Source organism: Carassius gibelio, chromosome A20 (assembly GCF_023724105.1).
Source record: "Carassius gibelio isolate Cgi1373 ecotype wild population from Czech Republic chromosome A20, carGib1.2-hapl.c, whole genome shotgun sequence".
In the NCBI taxonomy this organism is placed as follows: domain Eukaryota; kingdom Metazoa; phylum Chordata; class Actinopteri; order Cypriniformes; family Cyprinidae; genus Carassius; species Carassius gibelio.
In genome coordinates this window covers 25,589,861-25,603,481 of record NC_068390.1, presented here as the reverse complement: position 1 = coordinate 25,603,481, position 13,621 = coordinate 25,589,861, and the positions used below count along the sequence as shown (strand labels likewise).

Genomic DNA, 13,621 nt, shown 5'->3' with positions numbered 1-13,621 from the left:
CATAATTTCTTCTACACAGATTTCAAAATAATTGTAAAAATATCATAGTGTACATCATGTAGTGATGCCTGCAATCATGTTATAAAATATAAACTATTTATTTTCATAATAAGTGTCTTTTAGTTTCTCAACAACACTAATATTTTACTGTTAAATATAAAAAACTAAAAATGATAGTTGTTGTTACTCAAATTTTACTGGGGAAAAAAAGTGTAAAAATAAAGACATTGCATATATTGTCTTTTAAAAATATAGTATAGTTTTATATGGGAAGGCAATTTAATTAAAAAGGTTTGAAAAAATAATAGGTTTTAACTTAAGCAATTTTATGTACAGTTACATTTCCAATAAATTTTTCTCTCAAATGAATGTGCAATAGAAGATCACATCATGGTGGTTTGGCTGTAATATCACGTCTTGACTGGGGGAAAAAATGGCTTTAATAAAATGTTTAAAAAACAAGTTATACATTTGTGTAAGGCTGGAAGATTTAAAGGGTTAGTTCACCCGAGAATGAAAATTCATGCATCTTCTACTCACTCTTGCAACATCCTAGATGTCTGTGACTTTCCTCTTTTACAATAATCCAATCTGAGTTATATTAAACATTGTTCTTGCTCTTCCAAGTCTTTTTAAATGGGGGTAAGCGGGTGTTTGTTGTCAACAGTTCAGAAGACGTGAAATAAAGTACACGCAGCTTTAATAAAACGTCCCTCACACGGCTCCGGGGGGTGAATAAATGCCCCCTTTAGCGAATCCATGCGTTTTTGTAAAATAAATATCCAGATTTCAAACGTAATAAACAATTTTTTGTCTCACTTCTGCTGACTGAAGATGTGCAGGTGTAAGATGAAAACCAGTCTCCTCTTCGTCTCCGCCGTTTTTCTTTAAAATCCTCGTTTTGTGCTTCTAATTTGTGACCAGGGTTTTGTTTTCTCTCTGTGCTCGTCACTAACCACGCAGCGCTTACAAACTACAACATCCACCTGCATGTCTTCAGCGTCCCACAGAAGTGAGAAAAAAAGTGTTTATTACATTTGAAATCTGGATATTTATTTTACAAAAACGCATGGATTTACAGGGGGCCTTTATTCACCCCCCGGAGACGTTTTATTAAAGCTGCGTGTACTTTATTTCACGTCTTCTGAACTGTTGACAACAAACACCTGCTTACCCCATTGAAAGACTTGGAAGAGCATGAACAATGTTTAATATAACTCAGATTGGATTATTGTGAAAGAAGAAAGTCACAGACATCTAGGATGCTGCAAGAGTGAGTAGAAGATGCATGAATTTTCATTCTCGGGTGAACTAACCCTTTAACCTAAAGATCATATTTTAATTACATTTTTATGTGTAGTTTAATACTCTCTCTCTCTCTCTCTCTCTCTCTCTCTCTCTCTCTCTCTCTATATATATATATATATATATATATATATATATATATATATATATATATATAATATTGTCAAAACAAAAGTTATTCAGACACCAGATATAATTTTTGATATAATGTTGTATTTAATTGTGTGTGTGTGTAGACCGCCGACCTTAGCCACTGCTCAGCGTATGAATGAGGAGCACGCTCTGATCGCGGCGTATGTGAACAAGCTCCAGAGCAGCCCACGGTGAGTGTGTGTGTGTGTGTGTGTGTGTGTGTCAGCTGAAGATGTAATGTAATGTAATAACATTTTCTGTGTGTGTGTTTGTAGTACGTTAGATAGTCCTAGCCGAACAGATGAAGAGCACAAACTCATCGCTCGTTACGCCTCTCGTCTGGCCACAGATCCTGGACACACAGGAGTGAGTTACACACGTTTACTGTCTCCTTTCAGATTATGCTCACTACAGATAAGTCAGATTTAGCTTTCTTCTTAGGACAGTTTTTTTCTCCAAACTATAGCTACGCAAATGCACACAGTAGATCAGTTATATTTCTTTGTTCCTGCTGCTTTTGTGAATCACAGAGACCTTCAGACTTCAGCTACAACATGAACAAACAGCAGAGAGAACTGATCCTGCAGCTGGAGAACAAGAACAGGTACTCGCTCACAGCTGCATATGCAGAGGTTTTCATGAAGATTTACATCCAGTGCTTTTGGATTTTAGTCTCAGTGAGCGTGTGAAGGAAAACTCTGTGTGTGTTTTCAGGGAGATTTTGCAGGAGATCCAGCGTTTGCGAGCGGAGCATGAACAGGCATGTCAGCCGACTCCAGAGAGAGTCCAACAAAACCCGACCCTGCTGGCAGAACTCAGACAGCTCAGGTACCACACACACACACACACACACATGTTTGTTTTTGTGAAAAGTGGGGACATCCCATAGGTGTAATGGTTTTTATACTGTACAAACTGTATATTCTATGGCCCTACACCAACCCTACCCCTAACCCTAACCCTCACAGGAAACTTTGTGCATTTTTACTTTCTAAAAAAAACTCATTCTGTATGATTTATAAGTGTTTTGAAAAATGGGGACATGGGTTATGTCCTCATAAGTCACCCTCTCCTTGTGATATCTGTGTCATACCCATGACATTATACAGAGTTGTGTCCTGATATGACACAAAAACATGCCCACAGACACACACACACACACACACACACACACATTTATGGGGACGTTCCATAGACAATGGTTTTTATACTGTACAAACTGTAATTTGTATCCCCTTACCATTAATGCAACCCTCACAGAAAACTCTGCATTTTTACATTTTTTAAAAATATATAATTTGGTGTGATGTATAAGTAGTTTTGCTCAAAGGGACCAAAGAATTGTCTCCACAAGGTCAAAAAATTCAGGTTTTGTGATCCTTGTGGCGACCTTTGGTCCTTACAACATACAAACCCCCCCCCCCCCCCCCCCATACACACACACACACGCAGATGTTAGCAGATTCAGTCTCTGCATGCCTTTTTAGTTTAGTTTAGCTATTAGCTATTACTTAGCAGTGTTATTTTAGTATAATTGAAATATGATTGTAGTTTTATTTTTATTCAAATTTGTTTTAATTTTAGTTGTAGCACTTTTGTTGCATGTTTTCTGCATAGTTTTTGCTCATTTTAATTTTAGTTTTAGTAGCTTACATCAAGTTAAACTTAATGGAAATTAGAAAAGTTTCCTTAGCGACTGAATTGAACAAATTTGAGCATGTGCTAATGTTTTTTCACGTAAAAATGAAGTGTTTGTTAACATTAATGCACTGTGAATCAACATGTACAATGAACAGTTGTATTTTTATTAACAAAAGTTGTTAGTTCATGTTAATTCCTTAATGTCAACAAAAGATAACTTGTTAAATGTTATACAAGATTTTATTATACCAGTTTAACTTGTCAAAATTGTGTAAAAGTCTTTAATTTTACTGCAAGTTTTGAGGTTTACATTTTTTAAAACATTTGTCTAATGAATGCCAAATATGTCTAAAAACTACTTTACGAGGCAATTTGAAACACTTCTCACAACGTCAAAAAAGATCTTCCAAAAGATCCTGTTTTAAATCTGTTTGACTTCAGAGTTTGGCTCTAATCATCCTCATCATCTTCGTTGTGTCTGAGAGGTCTGTGTTTGTGTGTTTCAGGCAGAGGAAGGATGAGCTGGAGCAGAGGATGTCGTCTCTTCAGGAGAGCAGGAGAGAGCTCATGGTGCAGCTGGAAGGACTCATGAAACTACTGAAGGTACACCAGACACACAGAGCAAGACCGCTCTTTAAAGGGGTCATGAATTGAGAAATCAACTCTTACTTGAGCTTTTGACATATAAGAGGTCATCGTACCAAAAAAGCGGAACTGAAAATGTCCTTGTTACTGAAATAAAAGCTTTTATTGACACCAGGCCCAGCGAACGTACATCAATGTGCTTGATGTAATAGATAGCTTAAACACCCCTCCTTATTCTGTAGCCCCGCCCACTGATTGGCACATGACATAGCAGGGAAATAACATAAGTGGTGCTAAACCGGATCACACTACAAAAATAGCCTATTACTTATTGATTTTGATGTGTATATATATATATATATATATATATATATATATATATATATATATATTTATTTAAAAAAGCAAGTTCATGACCTTTAACTACTGAGACTTTCTAGTGCATTGTAATGTTTCTGCCACTGGAGGGCGTCACTCTCTTTACAGCTGTCTTTTCTTACATACTTGATCTAATTTTCCACTTTTAATTTAATCTCTTTATGGATTAGAGATTATAGTGTTAATACGTGCTCTCCTTATCTGTTTTTCCCTCCCTCTGTTCTTTTCCTCCATCTCTGTCCTGTTCCTGCAGGATGAGGAGCAGAGACAAGCTGTGAGTGTGTGTGTGTGTGTTTCACTGTGCATGTCAGAGAAATGACTGTGTGATTTTGCTTTGCAGATTTAAAGGTCTCTTACACAAATAAATATGTAGATAAATAGAACGGTTATAAGGTTCTACAGAATTAATCTTGTATTGCTCTTAAAAGTTAAAGTTGGTAATAAGTTTCTAAAGAATCACAATGCTATAATGTACAGTAACTAAGGCTCTTATAAAACATATCGGCTTCAAAATTCTAACTTGACTTCTCTTCATATAATATAATAATCACAAATATTGTTGTAGCCATAAATTAAAAATTTATATTGTAAAAATCAGCTGGAAATTCTGTGCTGGCCTAAAAATATAGGATCAACAGTACTTAATAATTGATTTTCTTTTTTAATATTTTCAAAAGAACTATAAGAAGGACAACTAAAGTACAAACTGATCATTCATTAAAGCTATAAGAAAGCTTTTCAAACATTTTGGTTGTTTCCAGTTATTTTTATCATTATCTACCATTATCTACTACTGTATTTTACATACATTTTAAAAATAACAACATCCAGTCAAACCAATGAAGTAAAATAAAACTCAGCTTATGTTCGGCAGTGTTATTATTTTTAACTAAAATTAAAACATGAAAAAAAATTTGGTTAAGTGAAATAAAGCTCAAATAAAAAATAAATATTTACTTAAAAAAATTAATTAGAAAGGTTGCCTTGGCAGCTAACTGAAATAAATATGTTAAAGTAAAATTACTAAAATTACTAAAACTAAACCTGAAATAAATAAAAAAAATATATATATATAATTATCAAAAACCGAAATTGATAAAAATAAGAAAAGCATGTAAAAATGAATAAGAATGTAACTAATTAAAATTCAACATAAAATTACCAAAATTTAAATTAAAACTGAAAACATCAAAATAAAAGCTAATTCAAAATATTAAATTATATTATCATGATAGGTGAAAATCGATAGCCTGAATTTTAGCTTTGGATAAAAGCGTCTGCTAAATGCATAAATTTAATTGTAAAATGTATCATAGTATATAAATAATAATAAAATAACACTTATGCTCACTTATTTGTAATATTATGAGAGAAAAAAATCATAATATGATTTCAATCTTTCAAAATGATGTTTGTAATTTTAGCCAGTGTATCAGGACATGAATATGGGGATATGAAAATGCACTGACTGTGTGTGTCTGTGTGTGTGTGTGTGTATATGAGTTACAGTGCATGTGAGAGAAATTGTTCAGTGTTTATATGAAAGTTCTCTTCCATTGTTTTTCATTTATTTTTATTTAGATGTCTTTATCTCTTTGTTTTCCTCCCAATGTTTAACTTCCAGTGTCTACTGTAAGTTCTCACAAAATAATAATGCATCGTTTCACGTTTTAGGAGTAGCACATATTTTAAGACTTCAGTTTCCCATTAACAGGTGTCTTGTTTTGTTTTCAGAAACTATTTTAAATAATTAGATAATTTCAATTGTCTTTGCCATTAGCTGTATTTTTGTCTCAGTCTCCGTTCTTTCATGAATATGGCTTTAGTTTCTCAGAGATAATTCTCTCTTTATGTGAATAGGAGTTTACATGTAAACATGTAGTGAATTAGTCAGTAGTTTTAAGTGCTGGGAGAAACCTTAAGTAGGTGTATCTTGTACAATATGAAATTTTTGTTCTCTCTCTTCAGACTCAAGCCGCTGGCTCCTCCCCCGGCCACGCCTCCCCTCGTTCTGTGCCGATGCCCATTCGTTCTCCTTCCTCGGGCTCCACCCCCACATACGCAGGCCACACCCCCACCCATGGGCCACAGGACTCTCTAGCTGGAGTGGGTGGAGATGTTCAGGAAGCATTTGCTCAGGGTAACATCTTCATTTACAACTAAATACAGAGACTATTGTGTTTTTTTTTCTTTTCTGATGAGCAACAAGAATTTTTGTTGGTCACATTATTCAGATTGTTGGGGGATTGAACTAGGTAGCCCCGCCCATTTTGACATCTCATTAGACTGAAATAGTCTGCATATGAAACATTAGATATGTTATTTTGGTGATGTTTTGTTGTGGAAAGAGAAAATATATTGAAATGTAACACGTGTTTGGTGTAGCAATTCAATGATTTTATCAAGTTTTTAGCATTTATTAACTCTACAAAACATTTATTAACTCTTCTAAATCTACAAAACATTGTCATAATTTGGACATTCTATTTGTTTGGAACTTACAGGACCTCGCAGAAACCTGCGAAATGATCTCCTAGTGGCAGCAGACTCCATCACAAACACCGTCTCGTCACTGGTCAAAGAGCTCAACTCAGGTACGATCATGATGCATTGTGGGTAGTTTGTGTTCTCACAGCTGTGACAGAGAAATGCTGTGAGAATTTCAGGTAACCTAAAAAAACAGTTGTTCCTTAAAATAAAATAAGCTTTAAACTGACAGAAAATATATTTTAAATTGATTTTATTTCTGCTACATGCCAAACAAACATTTCTCATTCTTATTTAGTTTAAATTGATTTATTAAAATGATAAAAAATGAAATAAGAAATAATATAAAATATATAGACATAAAAAAAACTAAGAAAACTTACAACATACAACCAAACTTTAACAAAAATTAAAAGGAAAGCTGAAAAAATATATAGAAGATACTAACATAATAAAAAAACCACTTATACGATTTAGTGTTATTTATTCACCATTATAATATTAAAAAAAAATTATCTGCTTTGATTCTTATATATATTTTCAGTTTTCATTTCAACAGTTTACATTTAAGTACATTTTTTTAGGTGCTTTTGTATTTTTAAAGAATTTTTTAAATATTTATCTTTTAACAAAAGATATGTTTGTTTTTAGTTTTAGTAATTTTAGTATTTCTTAATTAAACTAATTTTATTTCAGTAAGTTGCCAAGGCAACATTTCTAATTAATATTTAAATGTAAATACTATTTTTTTTCCAGCTTTTTTTAAATGTATGAAAACAGTTTGTATTAAATTATAAACTAAAATATTAAACAATAAATATTAAAACGACAGTTTTTAGTTTTAATAACTTAAGTTTAAGTAAACAAAAACAACACTTAAATGGTCTCTAGACAAAAAATTGTTATAAAACTGTATTGGGAGTGTTTAATGATTCTTAATTCATGTATTTTTTATACAAACATGATATGTGTATATATTCTCTACTGTTGTCTTCAGTAGAAGATGGAGGAGAGGAGGAAGAGAGACTGCTGCAGAATGGCAAAGACAGAGGTATAACTCATCACATCAGAACTACGTTTCCCAGAATGCATCTGTCCTCTTGAATGCAGACCTCTTTCAGTCGCTCTCGTTACATGAACATCAATGATTTCATTAGATTAATCCTCTCTGCACACAACCAAAGCTTATAATGTTTTACTGGGGTGTGTGTGTGTGTGTGTGTGTGTGTCTGTGCTGTCTGAGGGGGCTCGTTAATGCTTAATTACTCGTTAGTATTAACAAGAAGGCTGTTTACGAGTGTTTGGAGGGGTGCTGGATGTTTTTTTAACCACTTCCTGTAGGGTCAGAGGGGTCCTACGCACTGAACCTTTATGAGCCGAACCCGTACTGGGAAACACCTTCATTATCGCACTCTTTCTTTCTCTTTCTTCACTGTGTTCATTCATCTCTCCATCCAGCTCCACCGCTCGTGTTTTATTGGTCTGCTTCTGATGGCCTTTCTTCTAGTTTCAGACGCCATCAGTCAAATTAGACTGAGCAGACTTTTGCTTAAAATTGCTGTAGCTGGAATCATTTCCTGAGTGAATATTTTTTGGAGAGCAGCACTTAAAACAGGCGTCATGGTAAAATGTCCTAATGTATACTTACGGTATCTTGCATCACCAGGATCATTTTATTTTGATAGCATTCACTTGAAATAAATGTCTCTAGACAAAAAAAGTACAAAATTGTATTGGAGCATCTCGAGCTAAAATTAATGGAGACTTTAAACTTGATATATCCATTTTTCAGTTATCAGTTGTTATTTTATGCACACACACACACACACACACACACACACACACAGACAGCCATTCAAGATTTGTAATGTTTTTAAAAATGTCTCTGATGCTCATCAAGGCTGCATTTATTTTACCAAAAATACAGTAAAATCAGTAATATTGTGAAATATTATTACAATTTAAAATAACAGTTTTCAATTTGAATTTATTTTAAAATGTAATTTATTCCTGTGATCAAAGCTGTATTTTCATCATCATTCCTCCAGTCTTCAGTGTCACATGACCTTCAGAAATCATTCTAATATGATGATTTGTTGCTTAAGAAACATTTCTGATTATTATCAATATTGAAAATGGCTGGCTGGGGTTTAAAAGAACCGCATCTATTTGAAATAGAAATATATTTTTTTAAATTATAAATGTCTTTACTGTCATTTTTCTATCAATTGAATGCGTCCTTGATGAAGAAAATAAATAATTTCTTTAAAAACATAAAAATCTTACTGACCTCAAAATTGGCGGCATTCACAGTTGGTAACATAAAAAGGTAAAGAAAAAAAGTTACTGTATTTTTGCTGTATTTGGTTAATGAAGCTGGTGTCCGCAGTTTATTTTTGTCATTATTTATGCAAATGCTAACGAGGGACACAAAAGCCAGCTGTTTTACATGCACAATTGTTCTACACTGCATAAAAAGTGTCTAAATATTACAGCTTTTACAGTATGTTAGCAGACGTCTGATGCAAGATAATTTCTTATTAAGTCTTTAAAGCCTACTGTATCTTATTTACATATATAGGCACATTTCTAAGGCCTTTAAATGTTCAAAACTTCTGAATACCCTGTTGTACATGATCTGCACGCCTTCTGTTGCCTGACTGATAGTTTATACTCTTTAGCAAGTAAAAAAGCATTCTTTTACATTGTTAGTAATGTTAGTATTAAACTCTTGACTGGAGCAACTTAGGTTTACTTGATTATCCATGCATATCTTTTTTAGAAGGATAGTGAATCTCAAATATGATTTAGTTTCATGATACGTTTTAAAACCGCAGCACTTTGATCATAAAATTAAACCTTTAAATTTCATCTCACTTAGACATATTATATGGAGATATAGAGTAACAGCAACTGATATTTAAATGCATTTTATGTAAGCTGTCTGTTATACTGTTGTAAAGATCATTGATTTACATTACAAACTGTCAGTTTCATGTTACTTTTTAGCATTTAAATATCAGCACCTTATTTGCTGAGATTGTTTTTCACACTTCCATGAGTTTGCGCTCCATATTCTCTCTATATTATATTAAATGAGCCATAAAAGCCTGATGTGTTAAATGACACATGGATTTTATTGATTTTATTGATTTTATTTAGTCTAAAGGTTTAATATACTGTTAGATTTCAAGATCTTTAAGAATATTATTTCATATGTCAGGCTTTACTGGGTTAAAATGAGTCTTTGACTTTAAAATGAAAAATTTTTATTTTTGTTTTCCAGGTTAAACCAAATATGAAGCAAGCCGTGCCATGTGAGTTTTCCACAGCATAATATCCATTAGAGGTGTTGCTTTGTTCATTTTGAATATTCAACTGAATAGTATTTTTTATCTTGCATTATTTCAGGTGTGGCGTCACTATGCAAACGCATCATCACCACAAAGACAATGACCTCTGAACCCAGACTCAGCCAATCAGAGAGAGTTCAGGGATTTGAGTTCCTGTGGGTTGCTTGAGAAGGAAAATGTTTTGTTGTTTTCAGTGTTTTTTATGCTTCTTTGTTTTGAGAGAGAGTTGTCGTTTTAAGGGGTCTGTGTCGCAGACCTGCTAATTTGACTAGCTATGCTCGTTTGATTTTGTAGCTGATTTTGTTCAAGTTTGAAAGCTTTTGAAAGACAGATGTGTCGAGAACAAGACTGAGGTGGGAACGGAATGCAATAGAAAGTGATGCATGATTGAAGGACAAGTGTGATGAGTTGATTGGCTGGCTGAGGTATGTGGGCGTGGTTTGTTCGATGTGGGTGTGGTCATGTTGAATTCAAAAACACAGTTGCTGCAAATGCGGTATAGTATAAATGACCTTCTAAAGGAACTAAATTAAAGAAGTGTCCAGTTCAGTACTGTAATTTATATTCGATTCACATTTTTATTTATTTTCAGCAGGCGGACCGCATATTAGCAGTGTACATTTGAGGAAATATTTTCAAATATTTGATTTCAGATTTTCAAGTCCAATAAAGCATTTGCATATATTTAAGAACAAATTGATTTAGTTTTATAGATTTTTGAACAGGTACTTTAATAAAGAGGCAGATTATGAACTGTGCTCCTATTTCTGGAGTTTTACCCATTGTTAATTTTGAAGCAGTGTTTGTAGTCAATGTTTCCTGTGAACGGACATTTTTTAGTTACAAACATTGCACACACACGTCTGATCTGCTGTGTTTTTCTGGAGGTGTGTGTGTGTGTATTTGTGTGCCTCTCTATAGTTGTGTGTCTGTGCAAAGCTGGAATGTAAATCAAATTGATGCCTTCATTTAATTTTAATCTTCGATATCTGCCAAAAATGACTTGTTGATTTAGTTTGTTTGAAGTCTTTCATCTTGTTATTTACTCGTATAAAATTTTGCTGTGTTTTTAGTTCGTGCCAAATCCATTCTTGGACACATCTGTTTCTAGACCTCTGTGTCGTATGATTCTATCTGCGGTACACAAGGCTTAATGACATCACTTCCTGTGAGTTCTTCTGTGAAAGCTGGCTGGTTTGGTGGATGTGATCATTACAGTGCCGGTAACTGCAATGTTTCGCTTTTTCCACCAAACTAATTTTTCATATTTTTTAAGAAGCAAATTTTGCAAAAATGAGGCTGTGATTTTAACGCATGTGATTTAATGTGAGGGTTTGTTGTGTTCAGAATAAATGATATTATAATAAAAACTAAAAAGACTGGAGTATTTTCTTTTAAGTTTTCTTTTAATATAAAAGCCAGTTTCCCCCATGGAATAATAAAAAAAAAAGACTTTCTTTTTTTCTTCTAATAATAATTATAAGAAGAAAATTCAGAGAAGTCAAGATTGTGAGAACAGAGGTTTGCCATACTTTGTATTTGTTTCTTTAATTTTGTTTGTGTAGTTTCCCTTCAGGTCCCTTAAAGGCCTTTAGTGTAATATGATGCTCTCAGTGGTTTTCGGCCAAAATTGCATACTACATCTGAGGATGGGACCATATATATACATTTATGTACACAATATTTGTAGGGCAGAATGCCAAGATCCAGATGCTTCCCTGTTTGCATGAGTTTTTCCTGCACGTTTGTTCTTCTCTCGTCACAGAGAAGTGAGATATGAGAGCTGTAAACTCCTGAGTACCTGTGTGACAGACAGAGACGGCCAGGAAGAGGGTCTTGATACTCTACCAGCGTGAGCAGGCATGATGTGGAGTGAATTTTAATGAGAGCAACATGAACAGATGTGTACTCTGGGGGAAATCTGTGTGTGACAGAACAAGATGCTGCAGAGATTCACTCAAGGACACCATTGCTCGTCTGTCTGTCTCGCTCTCTTGCAGTTCTATTAGTGGTGTTATGGCCCTTACAGTGAGGGACAGTGGACTTCCAGTACAGTGATGGTATCAAATGTTAATATTTTGATGTATACAGTGGTACTACAATTAGCATTTTTAAAGTAATTTTAAAGAACACTGTGATAAATGTGGAAAAATGTGTGTGTTTGTGTTAGTGTATGTCTTACCACAAACTTTTGAAAGGTAGTGTATAATGAATTTTACAAATATATTAAACAGTAAAAAATGGTTTTCTAATATAGGGGGTTGGGGTTGGGGTTGGGGGGGGGGGGGTATCAATTATTATATTATATTTTTAGGCTATATTGATTTATTATATTAATTTAAACTACGTGTTTATAAAACTGTTTTCTCTGAGTAAAAATAAGGGTCGTTTTTGGCTTTGGACTAATACAAAAAGCACAGAAGGGCTTATTGAAAATTGCAAATTCATTCTCTCTTCATTCTTTAGCTTTTCGCAAGGAATGTAGCCATTTCTCCAGTAACAGCAGTAAACAAAGTATACTTTATAAGACTCCTATAAGAGTGCTCTTAGAAAAAAGGGTTCATTGGGGTTCTATATAGAAGCATAGGGTTCTTAACTCAACTCCAAAGAACCTTTTATGCTAAAAAGGTTCTATAATGACAAGAAAGATCCCACATTTTTGGAGAAAAACTGAAATGGCACTCTTCTTGTGATATTGATTCACTACAAAATGATATAAATATATACATTTTCTAACCCCCATATCTTGAATTTTTTTTGATCATTCACTTGCATTCATAAATACATTTAGAATACACAGAATAATGCAGTGAAAGAACGCACTCAAAATGCACACGCGCACTAGTATGACTTCATGATGTAACTTTACATTAGCCTAGATGCATGGACTTTTTAGGCACGATTTGTTTAGTTTTTGAATATACTTGATACTGTTAAAAGGCACATCATTAAAACCAAAAATACGAGTTCACATATCACACCTAAACGCGCTTGGAAAACGTAATTAGAACTAGCTACTAAATTAGTTAAAAATACCTATCCATATACAGCTATGATTCGCGAACCCCAAACTGACTCAAATGATTTGCAAACCCACTTTGAACTGCCGATCTGACTCACATGATTCGCGAACCCGCTACGAACTCCCAAACTGATTCAAATGATTCGCGATCCCGCTCTGAACTCCGGAATTGACTCAAATGATTCGAGAACCCGCTTTGAACTCGCGAACTGAATCAAATGATTCGCGATCCCCAAACTTATTCAAATGATTCGCGATCCCGCTCTGAACTCCCGAACTGATTCAAATGATTCGCGATCCCGCTCCGAACTCCCGAATTGATTCAAATGATTTGCGATCCCCAAACTTATTCAAATGATTCGCGATCCCACTGCGAACTCCCGAACTGATTCAAATGATTTGCGATCCCCAAACTTATTCAAATGATTCGCGATCCCGCTCCGAACTCCCGAATTGATTCAAATGATTTGCGATCCCCAAACTTATTCAAATGATTCGCGATTCCACTCCGAACTCCCGAACTGACTCAAATTATTCGCGAACCCGCATATGTGCCAGTGTTTTAATGTCTGTAGAGAAACAGAACTCTACTGTAATATCAAAGTAGATGTTTTAATTACTTTTCTCACTTGTTTTAAACAACAGCGTTTAGTTTCATCCAACTTCAATTTATTTCCAGGTTTAAATTATGTCTGATTCTCTTTTTAGAAATCTTTGA

General features: G+C 34.1%; 1 protein-coding gene across 4 annotated transcripts in view; it reads left to right on the top strand.

Moving 5' to 3' along the window:
• Window positions 1-11,258, top strand: part of LOC127938617 (dystrobrevin beta) — a 29,179-nt gene extending 17,921 nt beyond the window's left edge. The window contains exons 11-21 of one of the 4 annotated variants that reach the window (XM_052535335.1): window positions 1,542-1,628; window positions 1,713-1,803; window positions 1,968-2,041; window positions 2,152-2,265; window positions 3,585-3,681; window positions 4,295-4,315; window positions 6,010-6,181; window positions 6,546-6,635; window positions 7,529-7,579; window positions 9,815-9,845; window positions 9,940-11,258. In XM_052535335.1, coding sequence (XP_052391295.1) covers window positions 1,542-1,628; window positions 1,713-1,803; window positions 1,968-2,041; window positions 2,152-2,265; window positions 3,585-3,681; window positions 4,295-4,315; window positions 6,010-6,181; window positions 6,546-6,635; window positions 7,529-7,579; window positions 9,815-9,819 — 802 coding nt within the window. In that variant the 3' untranslated portion in view covers window positions 9,820-9,845; window positions 9,940-11,258. Of the gene's footprint in view, window positions 1-1,541; window positions 1,629-1,712; window positions 1,804-1,967; window positions 2,042-2,151; window positions 2,266-3,584; window positions 3,682-4,294; window positions 4,316-6,009; window positions 6,182-6,545; window positions 6,636-7,525; window positions 7,580-9,814; window positions 9,846-9,939 lie in introns of all 4 variants that reach the window. The other 3 variants (XM_052535334.1, XM_052535337.1, XM_052535336.1) reach the window with 3 other exon arrangements.
• Window positions 11,259-13,621: the final 2,363 nt, after the last annotated feature.